This window comes from Eleginops maclovinus, chromosome 16 (genome assembly GCF_036324505.1).
Source record: "Eleginops maclovinus isolate JMC-PN-2008 ecotype Puerto Natales chromosome 16, JC_Emac_rtc_rv5, whole genome shotgun sequence".
NCBI classification, from domain to species: Eukaryota; Metazoa; Chordata; class Actinopteri; order Perciformes; family Eleginopidae; genus Eleginops; species Eleginops maclovinus.
Genome location: NC_086364.1, coordinates 10,124,911 through 10,152,763, shown reverse-complemented (window position 1 = coordinate 10,152,763; position 27,853 = coordinate 10,124,911). Strand labels below are relative to the sequence as shown.

Below are 27,853 nucleotides of genomic sequence, written 5' to 3'. Positions count from 1 at the left end.
AGTAGAAATAAGTAAAGCACTAAATATCACTTGCCTCACTCCATTGGAAAACATATTGTCTGCATTAAAGTCAATCGTAACCCGACATTCACTTGAAGCTTGAAAAAGGACCCTGAGGTAAGTCTTTTTTTCCCCAATACTTTAATGTAACTTGACATGAGTTCAGTTTGATGTGTAAACTTGTAAACTGAACTTTGACAAAAAGCAAATTTAAGCAATTTCTTGATTTTATTTTTTTGCTCAAAAAAAAGAAATCATCTGCATCTTCACATTCTTTTTCTGCATCATAACAACATGAGAGCCATTATTCTTTTACATCGGTTTCCAAGTTCTACCAACATTTTACATAAGAAACACTTTAAAGAGGGGCATTTCCCCAGCAATCATCATCACCCACTCAACACAATGTCCTGGAAGTCCACACTGCCTTTCGCAGGAACAGTTTCAACATGCACTCTGAATCGTCACAGGTGGTACAGTATTTTATGAGAAACACACCTTTTTATTTGATTTGATGTCATCTGCATGATTGGTGTAGAGCTCCAGATACTGTTTTGAGGTGAAATGCTACCTGCAGTGCTCAGATTTCTTCTTGTGTCGATTGATATTGTTTTTTCTTTTACTGAATTAAGCTTAGGAGCATAATATTAGTGACTTTATGTCTTCAATGACACAAAATCAAACCAAGATTATTTCCCTATGCACGCAAGACACACACACAGTTAGTGCTTTGTGTATTAAAATATGTTGCCACATCTTTCAGTTTTCTTGTGGGTATGTTGTTGTATTTTATTATATTAATATTTATAAGACTTTGTATGCTTCCCGTGGGAAAACTACATAATGAGCTCAAAGTCCTGCAAAACACTTAAGAACTCCATTTTGACCGTAGCTCTTTATGACCTTTGTAAGTATCCTTACAAATCTGATCCCTGTTGATAATTGTGTTGTGTAACCCCGCCCCACTCAGGATGCCGTTAAACTCATCTCCTTTCAACTGAGGTGGTCCACGTTATCAAGCTGTGTTTCAGGCCTTGTGTTAGTGCAGTAAGCTGGGGAGGAGGGTCAATTTATTCAAACAGATGATAAAAACTCCAAAAGGCATACACATCTTCTCCATAATGACTGGTAGGACAAAAGGTTTGATATGAAAAATCCAAAAAGACACGTGTCAAGCATGAGAAGAGAAATCTTAAAAGAAGCCAGCACCGGGTTTCCACTTTTGGTATTTATTACCTCATCCTTTTGACCCTTTTTCTCTTTAAAATACTTTATCATTTGATTTTTCTTTATCTCTAAAACTTAAGAATGACAGATTTGTTTTAATTGCAAAAAGCACTTTCAACATTAAGGAATAAAACAAAACCAGTATGTTCTAGTCTGCATGTGTTAGGGCATAATCTGCAGTAATGTTTGGTATTATTTACCTGTAATGTAGGTATGCCATACATCGTGCAAACTGTTCCTGTGTGTTTGGTACAAGACAGCTCTCAGATGAAATACAGTTGTTTGGGATGGTAACAATGGCTTAAGGTCTATGTGATCGAGGGAGGAGGAAGAGCATGAAACTCTCCCAGCCTTCCTGCCTGGCAGCGGTAGTGCAGGTCATAGTTCAAAAGGTCAAAAAGTAAAAATGGGCGGTGGGGTTTCCTTTCCTGAAGCAGGAAGTCATCAGTCCATCCGTCAGGTGGTTAGTGCGATGGTGCTGTCTCCTGGCCTGTTGGTGACACTTGTGTACGGTGTAAAGGGATGTCACTGCAGTACCAACCCAACCTGAGAGAAAAAACGTACAACCATTAGGAGAGCAGTTAAATACGTTTGGTTTTTTAAGCTGCAGAAAGAAGATGAATGGTTTATGCCAAATCAGACCCTTTCCCATTATGACATAATGGACTTCCTAACGGCTTTAGCTGACAGTACTGACAGTGCTTGCTACAGGTCTGATGATGCCCAGAGAAAATCTAGGGGGAAAAAGGACTGAAAAGCCTCCTTCGAACAAAATCCACTGCCTCAACAATCTTGTTTAACATTTCCCAACAGTGCAAAGTGATTAAAACTTTTCATTAAGCAAATTAAATTGAAAAATGCTATTCTTTCTTAGCCTTTCTTTGAGAAAAACAAATTAAAATGAGTTTACGGACTTTAAGACCCTCAGATACCAGGTTTATAATATGCCACTATAAAATGAAGTCGACCTGGGACATTTACCTTTTCTGAGCCCATGCTGGGACACTTCCAATTGTACAGATAATACTGTAGATTTCCATCACCGATGCCGAACTTAAGCTTCTCCAAGAAAGTCTTGTTTTCCATTAGATCCAGTGCATTGAAGACGTCAAACCCTTTCTGTAAAAGAGATAAGAAGCAATTAAAACCCAAATGTTTGTTGATAGAGAAACATTTCAGAAAACACACATTGGTTCAAGAGGAACACACCGATTTGGCCAGGATGAGGGCATCAGACATCAGGTCGAGCATGGGGGTGGTGGTGTGCACGTTGTAGAAGGAGTATGCTGCTTTTAGACTGCGGTGCACAGGGTGGTTCATAATGGTAGAGGGCAGTGTGTAGAAACTTAGGAAATCCGTTACTTTGCCATCATTCTGTGAAGGGAAAAATATATTTTTAATAACGTTTTTAAGTGTAAACACTACACTAGAGGATGTTTTCATGAAGAATACTTCCCAAACAAAATGTCCATTTGTAAATGTTAAAAGCAAAACACACATAACTGGTGCAGTATAACCCAACTCGTTTATCTAGTCATATGCTCACAAGTTCCGAAAGACATTATTTTTTCCCTAAAACTTTACCATTTACAACACTTTGCATAAAGAGTTGCACGCTGCATTGGTGCCAGTTTAAAGATTTATCGAAAAAGCACGCGTTGTTAAATCCTTCCCCATTTGCATGAATTCTTCAAGGAATTTTTGGTTTTCTTGAACCTTCCTAATACAACAAAACCAGCATTTTTTTCCAAGATTCGATGTAACAATGGATCATGGGTGAACTATTCCTTTAAAACTGAATAATTTAAGTGTTCAAAATATTTGGAATTTTCTTCTTACCTCCACCAGGTAGGTGTCGATAATATTCTCCCTGGGCAGCAGCCAGTGTTCTACCTCTTCCTGGTTCATGGCAGGTACCAGGTTGAACTGGCTCAGGTACTCACGGAGAAGGCGATGCACCAACGGCACATCCTTCTTGGTCATCACCCGCAGACCAGCAGTCTTAGGAGCCTGAAGGACAGAAGACAAGGGAAACAAAGAATAAAGGTGTGGCAAGGCAATGTGGTGTATTTGTGTTTCCCAAATATGCGTGTTTGTTCACAAACCTCCGGCAGACGGTACAACTTCATGGTGCGCTGCATAGTCATGTTCCTGCTTAAGTGGGAGAACTTCACCTCGATTAGTTTGCGTGGGTTCAAAGAGCGATGCCAGTACCTGTGAGAAGATATTTGACTTGTAAGTACTCAGACACAGCAATAGCAGAATTAGAAGAGTATGAGGGTTTTCTGTCAGGCCCACCTGCATGTGCCCACAGGTTTTGGCAGTACCACTCCAGCAGTGTAAACAGCCTGGAAGATTCCCTGCAGGTTGACCCGTCTGGTGATTTCTCTTATCAGAACTGGAGCAACTCGTTTGGAGCGGAGCTTCTTGTGGACACAGAGGAAGTTGATCTCAACCATTTTCTTTTCTCTAAAGATAAAGAAAAATAATTAATTATTTCGGAAACGCATTTTTAAAAAAAAGGGTATTTATATGATAGAATTACATATTTTTTACATTAGAATCAGATAAAACAGGATATGACAAAAGCTTCTAAATATACAAATGAAAACAACTAACCACAAATCTGAAAATATGACTCAAATAACACCCAAGACAGTTTCACAAATGGAGAATGATAGGCATTATAACAGTTGAATGGGCAGAACAGGTGGATTGGAGTGCAGTAGATTGCACACGTTTACCTCATACTCCGGTTATTAAGAGTATGTATTTGGAGGCGAGTGAGATAGTTAAACAGAACAGAACTATTACCTGTAGCAATTAATGCATTTCATTAAATCCACTTACATGTCATAGATACAGATGGAAGCAGGAATGGCACTGATGAAGCCTACCAGCTTCTGGTTAGAGTTAACCCTGACCCCACAATGCCACTGGGGCAACCAGCCGGGGGGCCGCAGGGCCCTGAGAAAGAGAGAAGACATTATTACACACACATAACCGTAATAGAATTAATACAATTCCTTTTGTAGAAATAATATAGTGCCTTATGCATAGATTTATCATGGATGTATCACCAGGTAAAGCATCGTATTGGTAAGTCCTAATCTTTACACATACTTGCAAGGTGCAAATAAGAAGAAAAAACACTTTAAAGAAAAATACCAGAGCAGGAACTCGGGGGAGTAGTCGAATCGGAACATGTTGTCATCATCTTCAACATAATTCTCGTTAAGGAGGGTGTAAAGCTCCTTGAGCTGGAGTGACAAAAGAAGACATTACGTCAGACCCAGGAGAGTTATGTAGAGAAAAACAGATTTGATTGGAACAATAAAATACTTGAAAGATACAAAAAGGCAAGCAAACCTTTACCATATAATAACCAGTACCAATCAAAAAGGTAAGTGAAGTGTGTGTTAATACACTCTCTTACCACGCCGGCGTCTCCCAGGTCGAGGGTGTCCCAGCTGAAGCCCTGTGGGAGGCTGTAGGGCTCCTCACGAATGTGGTCCTTGTCAGGTTCAATGGAGCCATGTGATGTCACAGTCTCTCCTGAATGAAAACAAAACACATTCTGACATTAAGGCCGGTGACCCATGATACTGTGGGTATGGGTTTTAAGTCCAAGGGCAGAACTGACAGCTATGACATCATACCTAGCTTGGGCACAGGCTGCGTGTCCCAGAACTGGTAACTCCTCCGAGTTGCCTCCTCCATGGTTTTGGCAGGACCTTGGCCTACGGAGAACAGTTCAATGGCCTTTTGGATCTCCTGTAGCTTATCAGCTGGCAAGGAATTCACCTGTTTAGAAATGGAACAGTGTTAAAGTTAATTCACACAAATGAGTCATTCATTTCTATTTCATTTGGTGCGATACGCAAGGGCCAAGATAATTAAGGCATTTGCTCATGTGGATGAAAGCATGCAACTCAAGAGTGCCGCATTGTGAACTATGAGTTTACAAACTTCTAAGTAGCACATTCTGTAACAGGAAACTATATAATAATTTCAGGGTGCTTTAACCGTCCTTGCAGAAGAAAAGGAACTCCAAACTTTGGGTAATGTCATCTAAAGTTTCAATTTTTGTTTCCCTTTTATTTAAATACATGTTATTTCATAGAAATAGAAATTAGAGATTCATGCCTTGGCAAGGGGGTCCTGAGCTGCTTCTGTGGCACCAGATTTCTTCTTCTTTTTCTGCTTCCTTTTCTTCTTCTTAGCCCCAGTGTCGTCACCCAGACCTCTGTCACTGAAAGATAGAAATAGAACATATAAATATAATTATTGAGAGAAAAGTCGGGTTTTCATAATTTATGATTTATTTTTAAACCACGAAAGGTGAAGTGGAGAACATTCAGTTGCCAAAGTGTTCATATTGTGGGCTGAATCCTGAAGCATCGGATTTTACAAGCCATTCAGTTTTGTCTACCCTTCCTATATTTCACATGCAGGCTCACTGGACTATGCCGCACCCCACCTTGAGAACTACCTTTGCAATTTTTTCTCACAAGCCAATCAGAGCAGACAGGGATTTACAGGAGGGAGGCTTAAAAAGACATAGCATTCTAGACTGTGAATACAGGTATTTGAAACACATTAAAATTATTATTATAAATAAAGCATGCCAATCATGTTATTTAAGGAACCAAAAATACAAAAATAAACCAAAATAATTAGCACAATATGTCACGTTTAAGTGACCCAAGCGTACATGTAGGGCTGCATCGCCTCCTTTTTTTTAAGCTATATGTATATGAATCCTAGACGATGAAGTCCAAAAGCAGGAAACATATTTTCACTGCTACTTCTTCTTAACATCATATCTCAGTAGTGAAACAAAGTCCCCATTAGTTAATCACCTGTTTCAGCAAGAACAAACCCTGATCTAAAAGCTACAACAACAAAAAAACAGTCAAACATATAAAAAGCAAGAGGGGAAGAAATACCTGGTCCCTCTCCATCACCTGTATCAATGGTTTTGTGTTGAAACCAAAGATTTAAAGCTTTTGACAGTACAAACCCCCTCCCACAGCCTGTGTGACATAAACCTGTGGAGACACACACCCCCACCTAGCTATCCCAACTTCTGCCCTAAGAGAGACCGCATACTTACAGAGGATAATCTCATTAGTGTCCAAGAGAGGAAAGAGGCCAAGCATTGGCCTGTATTTGTAACACCAGCACAGAGGGTGAATCACATGACCTCTGGGAGAAGAGTGTATGGTATATGTGCTTGTGTACATATGCATGTACAAGAGGTCAGTGCATGACTGTGACAATGGACAACAAAACATTCAATAGTTTGTTCCACAGGCTTCCATTTGAACAGAGAAGACAAGCCAACAGCCAGAACAATTCTTTGTTTCTGTGGGTGTTGAGAGTGCAGCATGCGCTGCTTAAACAGAGCAACTGTGAAGCTTACATTAGCTTCTCTTCAATTAATAAATAGGGTCCTCACTTGACCCTTAAACAAGCGGTAGGTTGGGTAGGAAAATAAATAATGCTGATACACAAAATTGTGTTTCATTCCCATTCATTTGTTTTTGATCTAATGTGAAATATAGGAGGCTTTCAGAATGAGGTTAAACTGCTCACAATAAGGCCATAACGGGTAGTTTTTTTGACGAGGTCACAAGCCTGGGAACTACTGCAAAAGAGCAACACGGTTTTATTATTTGCAGAAAATACATTTAACGTAAATCAGGACACGCCTTAATATTTGCACGCTAATTCTTCAGTCCTTTTAGTTGTGTCACACCGCGTGGTAAACATTAACAGAAGCCAATGCCGAAAACATTTACTTTAATTCAAGCATGTTTTCAACAAGAGAGCTACACTGATTCAGGTTGTTTAATCTTTATGTGATGCAATTGGTGAATTTAAAGTCCTTCATACTCCCCAGTTAACTAACCCAGAACGGAGGGATTATACGACCAAGTAACAAGCGTTACATGCAAGTTTAGCTTGTTTCACTTTTGAATATACCACTCTCTGCACCCTGATCCTTACAAGACAATAGGACGTTTGACAGCTATATTAGCATGCAAGCTAACCCCGCTAATGTCAACTGGGGTTGCCATGAATTGCGCCAGTAAAAGGCAGCCAACAATCAGTCGGTGCGAATAATACATTGCTCTGACCACTTATTAGAACTGATTGGACTATTCTGTAAGTTATACAAGTAAAATATCGTTTACTGTTTATTACATGTTTTGCTTTTAGGCGTACTTTGAGTTTGCTACCCCCATACTACGCCTTGTAAGCGATGCTAACGCCCGCCCACATGAGGGATAGAACGCACACTCGGCCAATCACATTAGAGAACAGGCAAGCAAACGGTGTTTCTACCCAATAGGATACAGGCAAATGGACGGGACAACCTCCATCCATGGCTGTCTATCCCTACAGCTCGCCGAGCCTTTTAAGTTTGCTCTTGCTTTGATAAAGTGTTCAGCGACGTGACATATTTTACACCGCTTTGCTGCAGAGCCTGCCTCCTTACCCATCGTCAGACTGGTGCTCTTCATTTTCACAGTCGCTACAGTGTCCGTGGTCCTCTACATCTTCTTTCTCCGGCATCGGTGCTGTCTCATTCTCATCCGCCATCTTCGACCAGGAAGTGAGGAGCCACCGCGTGCCCTCGACGGCTTTAAAGCTCCCTTGATGCTATTGGCTGAGGGCGGTGATGGATACGTCTTCACTGTTGTCTTCTAGTGGCTGTTTTTTATAAGAGGTTATAATGAACACATGCAAAGGTCTAGGTCTACCCTTTGGGATGTTTACGTTTTATTATCTTAAGAACAAATACATTAACAAAAAAACATTGTAAATTAATAAAAAGAAAACCTTTAATAATGTAATGAATGATTTATTGATTAATAAACACAATATGTGGTGAAAAAACAACATGCAAACTATTTAGCACTATACAAACCCCACAGTCTTAAAACAAATATTTTTCATAATGAAAATAATTTACCCCTTAACCCCTGGTAAATACTGTTAGTATTGTGTGTTTCAATAAAGAGAAGAAGAACATCTAAGAAGCATGTACTTCTTTTTTCACAACATTCATTCATTCATTTTTATTTTGGTGGATTTAAAGTATTATTCTACTCATACATGCACACCAGCTTGATATGAGCCATGTGATCTGCATTTAGCCTAAAAGGAAATTAAAACACTGAAGCATGCGAGGAGCAGATATGCTTGGTGTATAACCTAGACTGATTTCTGGTATAAAAAATAAGATATTTAGTGGTGAAAGAAGTATTGAGATCATTTACTTAAGATGAAGTAGGCGACTAATACGGAGACTAATGAATAAAATCAGCAAAATGTACTTGAGGAACACGCTGACACACACACACACACACACACACACACACACACACACACACACACACACACACACACACACACACACACACACACACACTTTGTCTATCAACATAAACAAAAGGTTCTCACACAGTAATGTATTATTAGTGCTTTTATGAAAACAGTATTTTCTCTTGCATAAATAACACCAACTCCCATTCATATAACATATGATTTAACACTGCATAATGCAACATTTGTTACATGCTTTTGAAATCCATATAGATCACATGCACTGTAATTACAGTAATCTATATGCAGCACCTCTCATCACTACAACATTGCATCCCAAGGAAGCTCTATGAGTTGTACATGATTTGCAATAGCCCAAAGTAATTGGTATTGTATTTTCTATTTGCAATTCATGTTAAACCATACGTTTTATGTAGCACAACATTTGGCAACAAAAACAGCAAGATTGTTAACAGAACAGAGGCAAATACAACAATTGACATTTTTAAGAAAGTTATTTAAAGTTAATACTGTTTATATTTCAAGTTCAATCGTAAGTTGTGGAAATACTGTATATCGTCATAAAATTAAAAGTGCCTAGAGTTCCTATATTATCAAGTAAGACACATTAATCATTTGAATAACCTTCATGCACAACCTGTGACAATCAAACTAAAAACTTTTTGACATCTGCATTATATCAGTTAGTGTTATAATAATGATTCCAAAATGTTAAAAATGATACATTTTTAAATTACATGCTGGGAGTCCCAGTGACCGAGTTTCTAGACCCCTCATTAAGTTAATTAAGTGTTGTTTCTTGTTAAGTATCTTCATTATATAAGTATTAGGTGTTAAGTGTAAAATTTACAATTAAGTGTAAAAAAAAAATCTAAAATCAAAACTACAAAAATCTTAAGTCCAACACATTTTGGGATGGCCACCTAAAATTAGAGTCAACAACATTAAAACTGATTTTGTAACAAGTCCCATATTTCGTGGACCATCATCCTCAGTGTCCTGAAAAAATACATGATACTCCCACAGTGTATAATGGATCCTTATCCAGCCTGAGGCAATTCATTTGCTAAGAGCTAGAGTGCTTCTTAATCTCTGATAAACGACATCTTTCCTCTTGCAGTTGCTCAGTGTAAATTGGACCACTTGAGGTCTGGACAGGGACACTGACAGCCTCTCTCTTCTCACACTCAGAGCCCCTTTTCAAAGCCCTTTGTTGTCAGAAAATGCAGCTTTCCATCTAGTTCAGATGCACGTCATGCCTTGCCTTTCGCAATGGCCATACGCTCGGACACAGTTTTGATTGGTACTCCTTTGCGGGTGACTTTGACATGGATGAAGAGTGTGCTGGGCGACAGACTGGAACCATCTGCCTTCAATAAATGAACATGTCGATAACCTGAAAAAAAAAAAAAGAGTATATTACACACATTACAAACAACATGCCACAGTAATGACTGATTTATAATTTGCATAGGGGGTCTTTATGAGCACCTGTTCGTAGGCTGATGAATGGAACAGTGAATTGCCCCACAAAGTCATTTTTGGCAGTGTGGTCATGGTCCTCCACTACAAACCGCACCAGGGCCAGTTCAGGGACCTGCAGCTGGAAACTCAGAGTGCAGTCCCATCGTGGGTTGAAACCTGTAGAGGGCGCACAAGAGCTGTAAATATATCGTCAGACAATCTACCTTTCAAACAAACCAATCTCGGGTTTGGACAGGAAAGGCTCTCACAACAATATGTCTGAGCTGAATTTTCATCATAACAAAATAAAAACAATAATGAAAACCTACATTACATCATTTCACAGCAAAAACATGTTTGCATAAACAAACAGAATTAGGTACATGCTTAAAACAATATTCTGTCCATAAAATAGATGAAACTTGAATGTTTCATCGTATTTAGTAAATAAGGACGTCTGAGTATTACCATTGTTGTCAATGCGTTGGGTTTTCTTTCTTGATTTATCAATTGACACCCCGTGAATCTCCACCCATACTTGTGGGTCCACAATGGCGCTAACCTTCTCTGTGTCAATTTTTGGAAGTTGCTGCGCAGATATGATCTGAAAATCAAAGGTGAAAATGGTTAGTTTTCATATCCATTTTAAATGGGAGAAACAATTTTCAGTTCAATTCATTTATACAGCCCAACAATCATAAGGCCTCACAATCTTCGTAGCATACATGTCTCTATATTAAAGTCATAATTTAAGCAAAATAGAAAGACATTTCAGTAGTAGTAGTAGCAGCAGAGGAGTGATCCATCTAAACAGATATTCAAAGAATTTCATATGTACGTAGTAGTAACAATAATAGGAAACAGACAACATGTAGAAACACTGAAGACTAGGTAAATAAAATGCAGACATACCTGTATAAAGAGTACTGATTTATATAAACAATTTCAAAATGGCAATGCTGTATATCAAAAATCTAATTATGAATGATGAAAGATGAATTTGAGACAACCAATCAAAATGACTGTGGCTCAATAGGTCACCACCTTAATGTACGTATTGTTTCCACTCACTCGTATTGTCAGCTGGGTGGGGGTGTGACCAGGGCCTCCTCCTGTGTTCTCTGGGTTAAAGTCGGAAGTGGGGCTACACAGAAAAGCCGGTTTAAGAACGTATCCACAGCGACCATTAGGCATGAAGCGGCCCAGGTTCAGGTCCATCTGCTCCCCGGGCGTTTGGAAGTTAAGAGCCACTGGTGAGAACAAGAGAAAGTCAGTAACACAGCAAGCTTGATCACATACAAGCCAAGGAAAAACATTTCAGCATCTGTGAATGCTCTTAATCAGTCAAAGCCAGTAACATCTATGTGTTTTGATGAAGCAGCATTTTGCAGAAATGAGTCAGTGTAACATTACTTTGGCACTTAATGTACAACATAATGTTTTCAGAATGAATTGCCTAAATGTGCTGCCATCAGAGAAGCAACAAAGCTTCTAGTCTGGAATTACTAACCCATCTGGCAGCCTCCGTTCCACATTTCCTGAGGATCATAGTTGGATGATCCGAGGCGCTGGCCAGAGGGGTAGATCCGGCTCAGCTGCCTGCTGTTGTGTCTCACAAAAAGCTTTCCTGCAAATGAAAAGAATAAAGTAGCATGCCATGATACACTGGAGGCTGATTATATTTTGTGTTGGAATCAGCTGCAGGAAACAATGTCACAAAATCTTTTTGACTTTTCATGTTCAATTTTTTTATTTGCACAGTTGTACCCGAGTCTTTGATGAGCTTGAGGGCATCACTTTCAGAGAAGGAAGACATTTCATTTGAAGGTTTTTCAGGTGCATTTTCAAAGCCACGAAAGGGGACACTTCTGCAGTACACCACCAGCTCTGATAGCTCTGGGCTCAGTTTAGAACAGACCTTGGAAGAGCAAAATTCAAACATTAATGCAAACTGCGAGAAAAATGTAAGAAGTTCCCTTTAAGAGCGTCTCAGGCTCAATGATAAATCTTCCTGAACTGACCTTTGCAGGATCCTTCTTATTGCTGCTTGCTACTTCATCTTCAGAACTCGAGGAGAAGCTGGCACAGCTGCCATTCTTACCCAGCTGACCCAGGTGAGGGATCAGCTTCTTCGCTTTTACCAGAATCCGCCCCCTCAGCTCCTGCAATGGTCGTCATTTGAACAAATGTTTCATTAGGAAACCAGACAGGTAAAGGTCTTTGTTGATCCTGCTGTGTGTTTTGTACCTCAGGAGAAGGCAAATCTTTCGGCGGGTCGGCACTGAGGGGCTTTGTGAGCAGTTTGCTGCCCAGGATTTTACGGAGGTGTTTGGCCATGACCGCCTGCTGCTCCACAGAACAGTGATTCTCCAAAGACAGGATTAGAGGATATGGGGAGGCCTGCCAGTAGAAATAGAGGGGAAAAATGTATGCCATTAAAATGTATCACATGATAGCAATCCAGGACTCAACACTGTATGCTATAGTATGTCAGAACCAAAATACCGCCTCAGGGCCAAGTATGTGACCACTCAAAGCCTGTCTGACCACTTACTTGTTTCATTAGCAGTAACGTGGAGCAGCAGGCATACCGACAAAGCTGAGGATTTACACCATTAAGTCATGATGCTCTTACCTTGAAGGCGTACTGGGCGATGGTTTCAATTACTTCACTGAATGGGACTTTGGAAGTGAGAGTGTGGCCATGGTAGATGACAGGTTCACCTTTATCTCCATCCCAGCAGTCCAGCTCAACACAGCGACAGCCCTGATTCAGAGCCCTGTCAGTAAAAGACACATTTCCTAATCTACCACCAAAGGAGCATCCAAGAATGGGCTTTTGCCCAAGGACCCAAGAGGTTGTGGGGAAATTCAATTTGAAGTCACTGTTAAGATTTTCTTGTCAAATAATGACCACAAAGACACACAAAGTAACAAAAAAAAGCCACACAAAACAACCATAAATAGAGACATTAAGACCATAAAGTACCATAAAAACAGGTACAAAATTACCACAATGAGAAACATCATGACCAAAAAGAGACATGAAATGACGACTTAAGAGATGAAGAATGGTAACAGAGTAATAGAAAACGACTAAAGACACACAAAACGAAAACAAAGAGACACACAATTATCACAAAGAAACACAAAAAAACCAAACGAGACATGAAATGATATTGAAGAGGTAAAACATGATCAGAAACAGACACATCACAAAGCATAGATGCAAAACATCCTGACATACACTGCCCGGCCAAAAAAAAGGTCACCACCTGGATTTAACTAAGCAAATAGGTAAGAGCCTCTCATTGGATAATTAGTGCATGGGTGATTATGTTTCAGCTGGCAACAAGTTATTTAACCCTAACTGATGCAGTGAGTAGCTTCTTATTTGTTAAACAGTCATGTCGAAAGACATATCCTGTGGTCGTGGAAAAGAGGCTAATCTGTTTCAGAAGGGTCAAATTATTGGCATGCATCAAGCAGAGAAAACATCTAAGGAGATTGCTGAAACTAATAAAATCGGGTTAAGAACTGTCCAACGCATTATTAAAAACTGGAAGGACAGTGGGGGAAACATCATGTTCGAGGAAGGAATGTGGTCGGAAAAAAAATCTTGAATGATCGTGATCGGCGATCACTTAAACGTTTGGTGAAATCAAATCGTAGAAAAACAGCTGAAGAACTCACGGCTATGTTTAATAGTGAAAGTAAGAGCATTTCCACATGCACAGTGCGAAGGGAACTCAAGGGATTGGGACTAAACAGCTGTTTAGCCGTAAGAAAACCACTTGTCAGTGAGGCTAATCGGAAAAAAACGCTTCAATTTGCTAGGGAGCGTAAAGATTGGACTCTGGAGCAATGGAAGAAGGTCATGTGGTCTGATGAGTCCAGATTTACCCTGTTCCAGAGTGATGGGCGCATCAGGGTAAGAAGAGAGGCGGCTGAAGTGATGCACCCATCATGTCTAGTGCCTACTGTACAAGCCTGTGGGGGCAGTGCTATGATCTGGGGTTGCTGCAGTTGGTCTGGTCTAGGTTCAGCAACGTTATGTGCCCAAAGAATGAGGTCAGCTGACTACCTGACTACTGAATGACCAGGTTATTCCATCAATGGATGTTTTCTTCCCTGATGGCACGGGCATGTTCCAAGATGACAATGCCAGGATCCAACGGGCTCAAATTGTGAAAGAGTAGATCAGGGAGCATGAGACATCATTTTCACACATGGATTGGCCACCACAGAGTCCACACATGAACCCGATTGAGAATCTTTGGGATGTGAAGGAGAAAACTTTGCACAGTGGTCCGAATCTCCCGTCATCAATACAAGATCTTGGGGAAAAATGAATGCAAGACAGAAATAAATGTTGTGACATTGCAGAAGCTTGTGGAAACAATGCCACAGCGAATGTGTGCCGCAATCAAAGCTAAAGGCGGTCCAATGAATAGGCTGTGACCTTTTTTTTGGCCAAGCAGTGTATGTCTATATATATATATGTGGCACACTTACTTTGTCTGAGGATCATACATGGTAAGAATATCTAAATATGTTTATATCATGCTAAAATATGTGCTGTTTGTAGATCTATTCGCCTGAATACCTGATGTACGGCTCAGTGCTGCTGGTGCTGGTGACCTGGTCCTTGGTAAGGTAAGTGTTGTGGGACGAGGAGATGAAGTAGTGGGCCAAAGGGTGGCTCATATCCTGATACACTCTGGCATGGTCTGGGTTTACAACGTCATTCTCTCGGGAGAGCATGTACATGGTGAAACCATTCTGGGTCATGAGGCGGTTCTTCTGAGCTACAACACAAAGCAAATTACTTAGTATCTTTTACCAAATCGACATTAACTTAAACCATTTAAAGCATTACCATTTGGGTACATGGCAGACAAGCCAGGTCAAAAAAGGGTAACACTAAATCACATCCTCCATCTTACATTGGGATGTGTCTGTTCTATTGGCACTGTTTCAGTGTTAAAATCATTGCCCCCAATCAACTCCTTCTTTTATTACTTATTTATAAACATCATAATAATTATAATTATTCATAAAATAATTTGACACACATCATTTAGTTGTTGGTTTTATACTTAAAGGAGCTTTTAATATATACTGTCTCATATTATTTTACTTTAAAATAAAACATTTTTACCGAGAATCATACATTTGTGAACAATGTTGTATGTATATGCAACATTTGTCTCCAGTGGAAATTTCTTTTTTTATGTATATTGGTTGGATTTTAGTTTGGAAAAAACTGACATTTTAATTTGAAACCTTTTTCCTTTGACATTCTGTTAAAGTACATAGTAAAGTTTTGTGGGTGTCTATTTGTTATCTTTTATTTCAGTAAATGTGGGTATAATAGCTTTATAATGTAGCTTTAGTGTTAATTCTTAGTTCTTCCCTGAAACAAACATCCCTCTTTACTGGAAAAATGACGTGCATCAGATTATTGTGCAGCAAAGCCTCATTTTTACAGACGCTTAATCAGTGTTTTGACATCAAAACGGGATTTCCACAGTGCTGATATGAAAATGTTGTGGGTTATTTCCATAAATCTTTAAATTACTGTTTTAAGGACCTACCCCAGTCATTTAGCTCATAGGTGAGTATAAGGCTCTGAGCATGATTCAACGAGGCGTCTTCTCCTTGGTCTCCCAGGAAGTCGCGCAGCTCAGCAGTGGCGAGCACACAACCATTACTTGAATAGTGTCTGAACACGGCATCCAGCTCGGGCCGTCGCAGCAGCTCCCTGCAGAACTCCTCAATCTCCACGTGATCCAGACGGCCATCACCTGATCGGTCACTCCTCTGGGATACAAGGGAGAGGGAAGAGTTAAACAAACAAACTCACAGAAACACATAACCATCACAGCATGGTTTTATTCTTGGAGTGATTCAAAGGCCCTGTAAGCAAAGCATCTCCATAAAAATTCAACCCAGACATGTATACTTGCATTAAATGTACTGCTCTCTGAGGAGGGTCAGTAGAGGAAATCGCATCAGAAGGTAGTATAAAAACCAACAATTCAGCTGTAATAGAGAGCTGAGGGACACAACAGGCAGTAATGCCAAACAAAAAAGTAATAACTGGCTTGTGATTTGTTGTCGGGAAGACAGGATGGCGGGGATAAAGATGTGGAGGGTAGACACTATAATTGAACACAGACACTAGACTCCAGGGTGTCACAGTAAACTTCATCCTCTCTTACATGTAATGCTTTTTCAGTATTCAGCTCACATAAATAACCTTTATAGTGCTAAAAAAACTCACATAATCTACACATGATGAGCCTGACCTTGAATAAAGAGTGGGCATACTGCTCACTCAGGTCAATGTTGATCATCTGGAGCAGACGTTTGACTTCATCGTAGCTCATCTTGCCGTCCTGGTTCTGATCCGCTCGCCTCAGGTAGCCTCGGATCCAAGTTTAGAGGGTTAAGGAATAAAAGCAGACTAAAATCTAAAGACTATAATATATAAATTAAGGCTGCCTTTGGAATCATATGTGCAGATACATACACTTAAATCTCTGTTGCATTATAACACCATTAAATTTGCCATCACTACAAACTAAATTCAAGAAGAAATATCATCATCAGTTGAATTAGCACACTTATGAACTTAATAAATTTAGATCTGATTGCAGAACTGTTGCATCAAACAGCTTTCATTTTACCTAGGGAAACCTACCAAATGGTACCTGAGTATATACTGAAAGACATAAAACGTTTGTTATTGCCTCACAATCACTCATATATAAACTATATTGTAAACACCTGTGGAGAGGCTCTTGTTAAAGAGTTTCTCGTTAGGAGAGATGCACCTGCTCTTACATTTTTGATTAAATCTAGCATTAGCATTTATTTCCAAATGATCAATCAATGTAATCTAATGTACGTGCATAAAATAATCAGTAGCAACAAGAAACTAATTGTAGTTTGTTGTCACCTGCATTTGGAGTTGTGGAAAATTGGCGCAGACCCCACATATGCTGCTGAAAGTCAACAGCATGAAATATAATAATACATTAGATAAATGAGATAACAAGATAGCATAAACAAGATAATTGCCTTGAGGATTTATATGTAAACAAAACTAAATATATATCGACAGAGAAGCCGAAAAATGTTGATGTTTTAAAGTACCTGATACCTACAGTCATATTATCCTCTGGCAGTGAAGGATTGTGACTAACAGTGAGTGTCAAACTATATTTAGACAAGCCTTTTTTATCTAGTCATTACTGCTCACCTTGGCTATGCTGTGGACGTGGGATGGCACATGTGACAGCTGAATCAGTCGCCATAGCAATGCTGCCTCAGCTACACTATATTTATTTTAGCATATTGGAAATTTGGGCAGGATATTGGTCCAGTTTTTGCTTCTGACTCATGTTGGCCACATGCTCCTTCAAAGTGCGGAGCCCTCGCACCCAGCGCCGAGCTGCATCCTCACAGGGGCACAACAGGTCCAGGCTTTTCCGGGCACCTCTGAAGACCACTGTGAAGCACTGGCTCTCTGGCACCGACCCGGACAGTCGCCTCAGCGCCTCAGACTTGCAGCCTTCACGCACACACTCCACTTCAGTCACTGCGACTGGAAAAGGAGAGGAAAATAAAAAGTTATTGCGTTATTGAGTTCACAACAATGCAAGGAGCGAAGCAGCTTAAGGTCAGGCGTCATGTGCTCTTCAGGGAGGAATAAATAACATTACAATGCCATAGCAACAGGATTGTAAAATATAATATGCACATTACATACTTCTCGATGTGATAATTTTAACCTGCACCTTATGACCCTAGAGCACACGCACTGACTCGCAGACACACTCTCTACTGACAGTCAAAGAGCAGAGTGTTCTAATGGGTTTAGAGCTGTTTTATTTGATAATGGTGGGGAGTTTACTTTTTGGATATAAACAAAAACAAGACAAAATGTGTAAGCCACGTGGGAGGCCTTGTTAACTTAATGGTAATATTTCCATGATAACATGATCATAATGACAACGCGAAGGTAAGCTAATAAGCGCTGAAGTACAGCTAAGGCTGATTGGAGTATCTTTAGATGTTCAGGTATTTAGTCAGAATCAAAAGTAAGGTTATGCAACTAGTAGACAATTGAAAGAAATTGAACTGTATGAACAACATTGTCATCCCAAAAACTTTTTTTTTATCTGTGTATGATTTTGTCAAAAGAGTCATAATCCAATAAGGTGGAGATTTACAACTTTATTTCAACAGTTTATCTATTTGCAAAGATCTGGTGGGTTTGGGAAAACACAAAAAAAAGAGCCAAACACACACTACCTACCAGCTAATCCTAACACATCAACTTAATTTAGTACAGGAGTTGTGTATTTCTGCACTTGAGGGCCTGCTGTGTGGTGAACAATGCACAGTTGAGTAATAAGCAGTGTTTGTCCTGACAATAGCCTCATTCTCTCGCTGGAGGCCATAAAGCCTCTGCCGTCCACCTCTTCAAAATTACTCAACATTCCTACTTTGCGGTTATCCCAGAGACATGGTAAAAGTGACATGAATGTGTATGTGCATGAGTGTGTGGTTTAGAAAGGACAAGCAGATGTGTAAGGCTTTGTATTTTCTGCCAAATGCTTTTGAGCATTAGATGCTGCACTGAACTGCATGTCCAGATCACACAGGAACTTGACACCTGGGTCTTTGGAAAAGAGGAACCAAGCCAGTATTTCATCCTGGATTCACACAAACACACACTTAAACAAATAGCATCCTGCCAGCGTGACATTATCAGTATCTGTCCATACTAAATAGCCCATCCTGTCCTCACACTGCTTGTTGTCATCATTGTAAGGAGTGTTACATGCTGCAACTTGAGCACTCTGTGTGTATTTTTGGAGCTGCTGCAGCACAATCAAGACAGCCTTCACCACCTCCTGACCCACAAACCCGCCAACCCCCATCCTGTAAGGCCAGGGGGGGTGAGCATCAAACTGCATTCCAACATCAGCAAGGAGAACACAAACAGAGAAGAGGTGGGAGCGCTAAAGGTTTACAAGGAGGAAAACAATGGAGAGATACTCCAAGCAACGAGAGAAATTGTAGCTTAAAAAAAAATAGAAATGTAAAGAAAATACTTTGGGAAATGTTGTGAAGTCGTTGCTTATCCACACTCTATTACAACACAGGGAAAGGGAAAAAGAGACTTAGCTATGTCAGAGGCTATGTGCTCATACTTTTAAGGTATATACTTTATACGATTCATTCAATTCCCAAAATCCATAATAGCCAACCATGGATTTGCCTTCACAGCACCTTTTAGTTTAAATAAACGCTCTGCACTTTGGTATTTTCTAATCTCTTTTGTTTGAATACTTTTTTAGTGTCAATATGAGAAAGGTTAAATGCTTCTGTGGACGTTAAACGACCTAATGTTGCTCTCTAAAATGAAACATCTTCTTATCATTTAAGTATTTTTTATGATTGCCACCACAATTATTGAAATAACTTTTATGTTCTTGTAAATCTGGTCTCTGGTGTAGATTGGAGACAGTATGCTGTAACAGCTATTACACAAAGGGTAATCAAATAATTGTATTTGAAAATAGTTACTTGTTGTACCTTTGTCCTGCTTTGATGTACTTGTTTTAGCTTTGTTTACATTGAAAGCAACCAAAAAATAAAATCAAAAGTGAAACAATTTTTATATAGTTTAAAGGTTCAATGCAAATCCAAAACAATATTAATATAAAACAAAATCAATATGCATCAAGAAACGATAAGATGTTTTTATTAGAAGTGTATTGTAATGGGGCAGTATTTCATTTTTTATTTTGCCATAATAACATTGTAATTGTAAGTATGACGGACTGTTTAGTCAGAATGTATTTATGATAAGAAAATATTATTTCTTTTATACTGACTTACCATTGAAACAAACAGCCCTTTTAACAAGAAAAAGTACAATATAGGGCATGAAATGGAGACAAGATAAACAGCTAGGCTGGTTTAATGAGCACACTGACTCACTCTGCAGTTTGTTTTGGGCTGGTGGAGGTCTAGCTGATTGGACTCAATATGTTCCCTCTGTAGATACGTTTCCTTCCTGGCAAAGCCCTTTGCAATCTAATCTGATATTGCTATAATTTCCTTTCTTTTCAAAGCCAATTTCTATTCATGAGTACTCTTACTTTCAGAGCTCCTTTCCCCCTTAACCATGCTTACTTCTTATAAATTACTTTTAGTCTGTTGCCCCTTCACACACTGTGGGCTCTCTTCCCACTCTGCCTGATCATAGAGCCAAGTTCCAGCAATACTTACATGTCTGCTGGGCTTTGGCTTTGCGGGAACTCTTTGTGGATTCACACCACACGGTGAGTCCGTCATCCATCAGTCGCATGTTTCGACTCTTCTGCCACCTCGAAGAGCGAACCTTCACCATGCTGCAGCCCTGCATCATCACACGAACATCCTCGTTGTCCAGCAGCCCTGGAAAACAAAAAAAGGAGGTTTTAATGTAAATAATAAATTGTGATTCTATTTGACATTGTGTCATCAGCAAGTAGAGTTTGTATTAGTTTTGTGCCCCTTTGTTGTGACGACATACAGGCCTAGCATATAATATGTTTTTTTGTTTTTTTCAAAGAACCTTAAGATAGGCTAATAATTTTCCATAGAAATGCTGTAGTTTAATCATGATTAATCTGTTGCAATTTGTAAGGATAACAAGACTTAGCATCTACAGCCATGCTAACAACTCTGTGACTGTCATTAGCTGCAGCAGTAATTTGAGCTAAATGCTAACATGCTCACAATGTCTATGCTAACATGCTGATGTTTAGCATGTACAATGTCTACATGTTTATCTTCTTAATTAAGTGTGTTAGAATGCTAGCAATTGCTATTTAGCACTCAAGGGAAAGTAGCGCTGATGCTAATGTCATTAGTTTTGCAGGTATCAAAGTTCCTATTCGTCAGGTCAAAACAGGGTCAGGAAGGGGAGGCAGTTCCATTTCACCACCCTTGATCATTATTTTTAAGCTTTTTTAGGAGTTTGGCAGTGGATATTGCCTCTAAATTGACAAACTCCTATACAACAGCTATATTTCCTGAAATATAAGACCTTGTTGACTGTATTTCTAAAGCCAGCCTCTCATTATTATATACAGTCGACACATTATTGCTTTACCCTAAACCCAAGGCTGTGTTTCATATACAAACCTTGCCGTTAATGACCAGTGCTCAGGGTTTTCAGTGTGTCGTTGTGTGTAGCTGTCATGGACTGTCCTAAAAAGCAACTTAATGTTTTAACCACATAATGTTTCCCTGTGATTTTTCTACCAGTCTGGACTAAATGAATACAAACAACCTTCTTAAAGAATAAAACTGATAGAAATGGAAAGCTGAGCTGTGAATGCAGCATGATACAACTTAACAAGATTTGTGTCTTCCTTTGGGCAGTAGCAGGCCAAAAGACAGTATTTACCTTTTTGTGTTGTTCATAATAGTTCTCCTCCTCATATACAGTATACAGTATAATGTGTGTTTAGCCCTGAATGGATCAGGGCATGTTATGAAGAACAATAAAAGATGAAAGCAGGAAACCTGGGGGATCTATTGAAAAGTTGAACATGCAATACAGGTTTAAAGGTAGAGCTGACAGTAAGTGAAAAGCCAGTTGTGTGGTACCACTGAAACAAAGAGTATTGTAAGTACTCTTGTTTGGTTTACATGAGCTTGTTTTGATAAGCACATAATTAAAAATGGGACCAAATCAAAGCTGACCAAACAAATCAAGCCATCTATTTATTATTGTATATTATTCTATACTGAATATATTGAGGGTCTGGACAGTTTTTTGAACAAAACAAACAATTGAAGATGTTGCAAAGACAAAATAATTGAAAATAGATCAAAGCTACAGCTGTAGCCTAATTTTGTGGACTGAAGGGATTTTTTGTCTGAATGGATGAAGTCGAAAGGACATTCAAGGAGTGTTTACATAATAATCCAAACATGATAGACCCAAAGACAATTCAGGGTGTAATTCAAAGTAAATTATTTAACATTTACTCAACCTTTTGTAGCTATTTCTTACTTGGTTCATTGTTTTTCAAATGTTTAATCAGCACTAATTAAGCAAACTGATTCATCTTGGTCTAGTTTTTTGGTTTTTTTTGCAATACTGGTGTAGAATTTGTCCCACACTTTTGGTGCATAAATCTATTCAAACACCAGTTTGAATGGTGTAGTTAAGCAATAGTTATTCCAGACTACTTTGTAACTTATAACAAAATCATGCAGCTACAGCTTTACAGTACAACTGTTAATAGAGCACATTCAGCCATGCCTCATTGCTTCTTTTGCAGGGATGAATGGGTCCTCTCAAAGAGAATTCTTCTCTTTCAGGACTTTTCAAAGGAAAGGTCTAAACAAACTCTCACTCTTGTCAAATATTTCTTTAGGATTGGACTCATCTGCTCACAGAAAATGTTGGCATGCTTTCTTTAACGTTCCCTTAAATCCTAGTCCGTAGGATTTCCGTGCTAAATGGCTGAGAAAGTTCCTCAGAGAGAGGGCCCCCAAAGCAACAGCACAACAGAAACTGAGCTCTCCGCTCCCTCCCCCTGACTAGAAACAAGCTGGGTGCAGTGGAGGATCTCTCCCCACTAGGATTGAGGACAAAGAAACCCCCCTACCAGCCCTCCATCCATAACAACCCTGTTTTCCAAGCTGTTACCACATGCGAGGTACTCTCACAAGCAGAGCACATGGGCCTGATTAACTGCAGGTCATTGACCACTCTAAGCTGCCTAAACAGCCTTGACTGCCTATTTCTCAACACACTGCTTTACCTTTTTTTATTGCCTCTCCAACTTCAACCACATTCTTTCTGTCCTAACTGCATCATTTTAGTATCCAACCAAAACTGAACAAGTGTGCACAAGCCTGAAAGTGTTGGCAAATCCCACTGTTTTAATCCACAGAGCATTTTAACAGGAGCACATTCATGTGATACACTCCATAGATGGAGGGATGGGCATGATTCCTCATGCTAGCTGAATCATGTTTTCTTTTCATTGTCCCCTGCAGAAAATCTGGTTGACACCCACTACATCACATGCTCAAAGACCTGCATTCCAACTGGCTAACAACCCTGCTAACCAGTTGGCATGAAGCACATCAATGCTGCACAATAATTAGAAAAGCAGCAGAATTAGCATGGTGGAAAGGAAAGAAAGTTAAAGGAGTCTACGACCATGCTAGCTGCTAACCAAGCACAGCAGCGCGTTGAGCTTTGCTAGCAAAAGCACCTTAGCATTTGTAATGTTTGTTACGTTTACCATCTGTGTTTAGCTCATGAGTGCATGGTTACATTAGCTTATTTGCCATAAACACAGTACAGCTGAACCTGATGAGTTTGCCGTAAGTTTTGCAATCATTTGATCATACACAAAAGTATTACAGATACATTTTTCACTCTATGATGACACTAAATAGCAGAGGTGGGAGAAGTACTCAGACCTTGTACGTAGTAAAAGCAGAAGTACCATAATGTAAGAAAAGGTACCATTACAAGTGAAAGTCCTGCATTCAAAAGGTTACGTACAGTAAAAGTACAAAAGTATTAGCATCAAACTATACTTAAAGTACCAAATTAAAAAGTAAGTGCAAGTCATCGTTTGGAGGACATGTTTGCTCCAAATTTCATCTACTAAGGTGTTTAGTATCTAACCTAAAAGCAGCGTAGTCATAATAAGGAAGATAATGAGATGTTATCATGATAGGTGATACGGTTGACCTGCTGAAAGAGTCAAGGAGTAATAATTATTACCGCTAAAAGGGCCTTGAATGTCAGTACAAAATGTCATGGCAATCTATCCAATAGTTAAAATGCTACACTCTGGACCAAAGTGGTGGACCAGCCAATCCACAGACCTACAGAGAGATTTTAAACAGTTGGATAGCTGACAGCTCTGTGAGAAAGGAATTGGCTAAAAGAAGAAAGAAACACTGCTGGATCAGCTGTGAGAAAACAACAAACATTCAAAAGAATCCCATAACGATTATTTTTCTTAGGTTGTATCTGTCCTGCGAGCAGCAGGAGTGCCTTGAAACTGAGAGGAGGATCAGAAAGAAAATAACCATATCAGCTGGTCAGTAATAGATTGTGTCTGCATGCGTCCTCTTCGTTCAGGCGCACATACCAGCTCCTGCCGGGACACAGTTCACGTTTCTCTCAGCATTACCACTGACACGAGAGACAGCTAAGGATTCTACACTTGCATCGAGATGGAGGGTTGGAGTGTTGTAGATATGATATGGGTGACAGGCCAATTAAATGTTCTTAATTCTGTCCCACAGCTGTTTCCACAAGATGGATTAGGCAGCAAATATGGCACCTCGTAGAACAAGATGCAAACTTTAATGAAAATGAGGGTATTTAGAGTTATGATCCAGGAAGAGCTTGACCGTACTCTGGAGCTATGACTGTCAGCGGCTGATCTGAAAACAGTTCACTCAAAATGTGTAGAAACAAATTGAGTTTTATTTTAAAATGCAGAATTACGTTCCAAAGGATCTTGTCTGGACTGCATGCAGTTGAACATTAAAGCAAAGTAGCCTTTTTTAATTTAGCTGGTAATATATATTTATTTAGCTGGTAATATATGTCTATATGTTTTGTTTATTAATGTTTCTGTACTGTTGTTAACTTTGCTCATGAACTCTGTTTTAATAGCAAAAGCCTAACCAGGGACAGGGGTTGCAAATTAGCTTCAGCTAGAAACTTGTATGCATGACACCTGTTTTGTATTTCATATAAAATAATGTTTAATGCATTTGTCCCTGATCAATAAACATCTAAATTAAATTAATAATAAACAGCACTCACTTTTTCTTCAACTTTCATATAAATTCACAGGAATAGTTAAAGGAAGTAACGGTTATGTAGATAACAGATCAAATGAAATCAGCTATCACCAATTGAATATCTAGATTGTGTTTTTACTTTCTTTAAAATGGTATTTTAGCCAAACATGAATTAGAAAGATATACTTTACAAAGGAATAATCCTGAATCTCAAGTTGGGTCTCGCTTCCCTTTAAGATCTTAGATTGTTGGGATTCCTCTGCTGGCTAGTGAAGTTGGCAGATTAGTTCATATTACCAGATGGTGTGAGAAAAAGAAAGTGTGTTCTATATTTTTGGGGGGATTTTTCACAATACAATGATTTTAAAATGCTGGTATCGTTTCAATGGGAACTTTCTGGTAACCCCAGATGTCAGACCAAAACTAAAGTGTTTAGCTGTGATTAAGAGTTATTGTGGGGGGGTTACTTTATTAGTTTTATCTAGGTTTATAAATCTATGACACGTGTGAAAATCCCTGATTCCATTAAACAGTCTCTGACAGCAGATTCCTGAAACATCATATGGGTTCAGAATGATGTTAAAAGCATTTTAAATCAAATTAAGAAAAACATTTTTGGGTTGAGTTGAGTTACTTTTCAATACTTTGGAGTCTTTGTAGTTTTGTTTGAAAATGTAAATGCGGGCCTCATAATCTGGTTTTAAGATCTGGAAGTGATAATATTTATGGTTTTTGTTTGTGTAAATCTTGTTTGTTCTCTCAATTAACTCATTCCTGTGTTTCACAATCACAGCACCCCAAAGCACCAGAGTGCACAACACTGCTGACAGCCTCGGTGTCTTTCTGAAACCAAATACAAGACCGCCTGAGGAAATGTCAGTGACATCAAAAAATATATTTATCCATGTGTGGACTTGTCGGATTCAAATATAGATTTTCTCAAAACTGACAAACTTCCAGTTCACAAGAAACTTTATCTGAGAACAAGATTAAAAGTAAATGAGAAATATTTTAACAAACAAGGAAAACGTGTCATGTGACACCACATGACACAAAGATCTGATCCCCTTAGTTCCACTTTTTTAACTACGAAACTACAGTGTGTGTGTTTTAGTAAGTAAGATGAAAAAGCTGCTAAGGCATGGTGTGTTGAAGGTAACCTGACTGATTTATGTTGACATATGGCTGTAAGGGGTCAGGGTGTTGTGGGGGTGGGTGAGCTCACTGGCTTTATTATTTGGTATAAGCAAGACACTCAGTTCTAGATCAATGCACATACATTGCTGCAAAAAAAGCAGGGGTATATGTTTAGGGTAGGAGTTGAGCTAACTGAATTAGAAAATGTTTGGATTTTAGATGATTATCCAACTAATTAAGTTGTAGGTTGAAAAAGGAAAATTCATAATTTCGATAAATTATCAATTATAAACATAATTGATATAATAAAAATATATAAACAGGTAACCAGCTATTTTAAAGTTATTTTTAAAGTCAACTTGAAAAATGATTAGGCCTACCTGAAGAAATAACAGTGTCGACCCCTGCAAACAAACTGCTGTGTAAACAAAGCAAAACTAAAATCAGGGGTTCAATGTTCGGAGATGAAACCTTCAGAGCAGATTTCTGTGTGGGTTTCTAGACATCCAGTGTCTTGCAGAGATTCTGACAGGTGCTCAATAGGTGTCTTTATTGGGGCATGTTTAGAGTGTAAGCATGCAGCCTAATGGTGTTGGACTGAGAGCCAGGCTGGGATGTAAATAGTGAGGAGTCTGAATCATTAGTGAGTGACTTCAGCTCTTCATTAACACATGATCACTTTATCTGCAACCCCCCCCCCCCCCCCCCACCCCCCCCCCCACACACACACACACACACACACACACACACACACACACACACACACACACACACACACACACACACACTGTTCATTACATTTCTGGTTGATGTGTCATTATCTGTTGATTAACAGTCACTTTAGATCAAAGAAAATATATATTACACTGTAATTCTTCCAAATACACAATGATATAATCAACTGTATCATTACCAAAATACAACAGATTCTACTTCTACTTTAATTCCCGCTGAAATGTTATGTGAATAAATGTCTAACTGACTTACTGTACGGATAAATTAATAGAATGTCACGGTGGAACCGATGTGATAGCACAGGAAAAAACACCTTATACTAAAGATATTCACATGAGTTAAGAGTATTCTTATAGTGTTTTATCCCAGCTAGAGCACAGAGACCTTGAAGCAACAGAATGGACCTCAAACATTTTCGATTTTCTTACCGAGCCTCCTGATGGGGTCTATGGGCTTCTCGGCCCCTTTCTTCCTCTGCTCTTTCGGACTGCTGGTAGCTGACTTGCCGCTGCCTAACATTATTACAACTCAAGCGAAAAATAACCGCAGAGTGAAACTTTAATTCTTGTACCTGGCCCGTTAACTCGGGAAATAGAAAGTCTGGGAGTGTGCAGGTGTTTCCAACAAGCGCAGATTTGTGCTGTCCCAGAATGCGTCCAAGCGGTGAGAGAGCCGAGCGCAACAGTTATTCGTTTCCCACATGTTTGAAGTCCCTCCCCGGCGCTGCTGTCCATGCCTGTGCGTAATTTGATTCCAAACAAGGCGCACACTTTACGCACTCCCACCTCCTTATTCTGCCCCAACAAACACCGACCAACTAAATTGCATGAGAATGGGATGATCAAGTCCATGTATCCTTTACTCAAGTACAAGTTTGATTTGTAATACTAAATAAAGTTACAAGTTATTCGGAAGATTCGGATTCATAGTCCAAAAACAGTTTACTGATGCCTTGGGGTAGATTATCAAACTTTCCAGCAGCATATAAAGTATTAAAGTAGGCTATAACCCAATAGCATATTGTGAAGTTAATGTGAAATTGGGTCGCTCTCTGCATCGAGGTTCTGGGAAA

General features: G+C 39.3%; 2 protein-coding genes across 2 annotated transcripts; both read right to left on the bottom strand.

Moving 5' to 3' along the window:
• Positions 1-209: 209 nt before the first annotated feature.
• On the bottom strand, positions 210-7,889 carry LOC134877976 (glycylpeptide N-tetradecanoyltransferase 1-like). Its single transcript, XM_063903710.1, has 12 exons — positions 7,733-7,889; positions 5,374-5,479; positions 4,887-5,031; positions 4,664-4,782; positions 4,396-4,487; positions 4,078-4,194; positions 3,526-3,696; positions 3,333-3,441; positions 3,067-3,237; positions 2,437-2,601; positions 2,209-2,346; positions 210-1,773 (listed from the first exon to the last, which is right to left on the bottom strand). Exons 1-12 carry the CDS (start codon positions 7,834-7,836, stop codon positions 1,753-1,755), a joined length of 1,458 nt encoding a protein of 485 aa, XP_063759780.1. The 5' UTR covers positions 7,837-7,889; the 3' UTR covers positions 210-1,752.
• An 818-nt stretch (positions 7,890-8,707) lies between these two features.
• Positions 8,708-27,477, bottom strand: LOC134877975 (1-phosphatidylinositol 4,5-bisphosphate phosphodiesterase delta-3-A-like). Its single transcript, XM_063903709.1, has 15 exons — positions 27,210-27,477; positions 20,359-20,526; positions 17,431-17,659; positions 16,359-16,488; positions 15,645-15,870; positions 14,654-14,855; positions 12,683-12,827; positions 12,295-12,447; positions 12,069-12,209; positions 11,815-11,965; positions 11,558-11,674; positions 11,119-11,297; positions 10,516-10,651; positions 10,075-10,224; positions 8,708-9,979 (listed from the first exon to the last, which is right to left on the bottom strand). Exons 1-15 carry the CDS (start codon positions 27,298-27,300, stop codon positions 9,837-9,839), a joined length of 2,361 nt encoding a protein of 786 aa, XP_063759779.1. The 5' UTR covers positions 27,301-27,477; the 3' UTR covers positions 8,708-9,836.
• Positions 27,478-27,853: the final 376 nt, after the last annotated feature.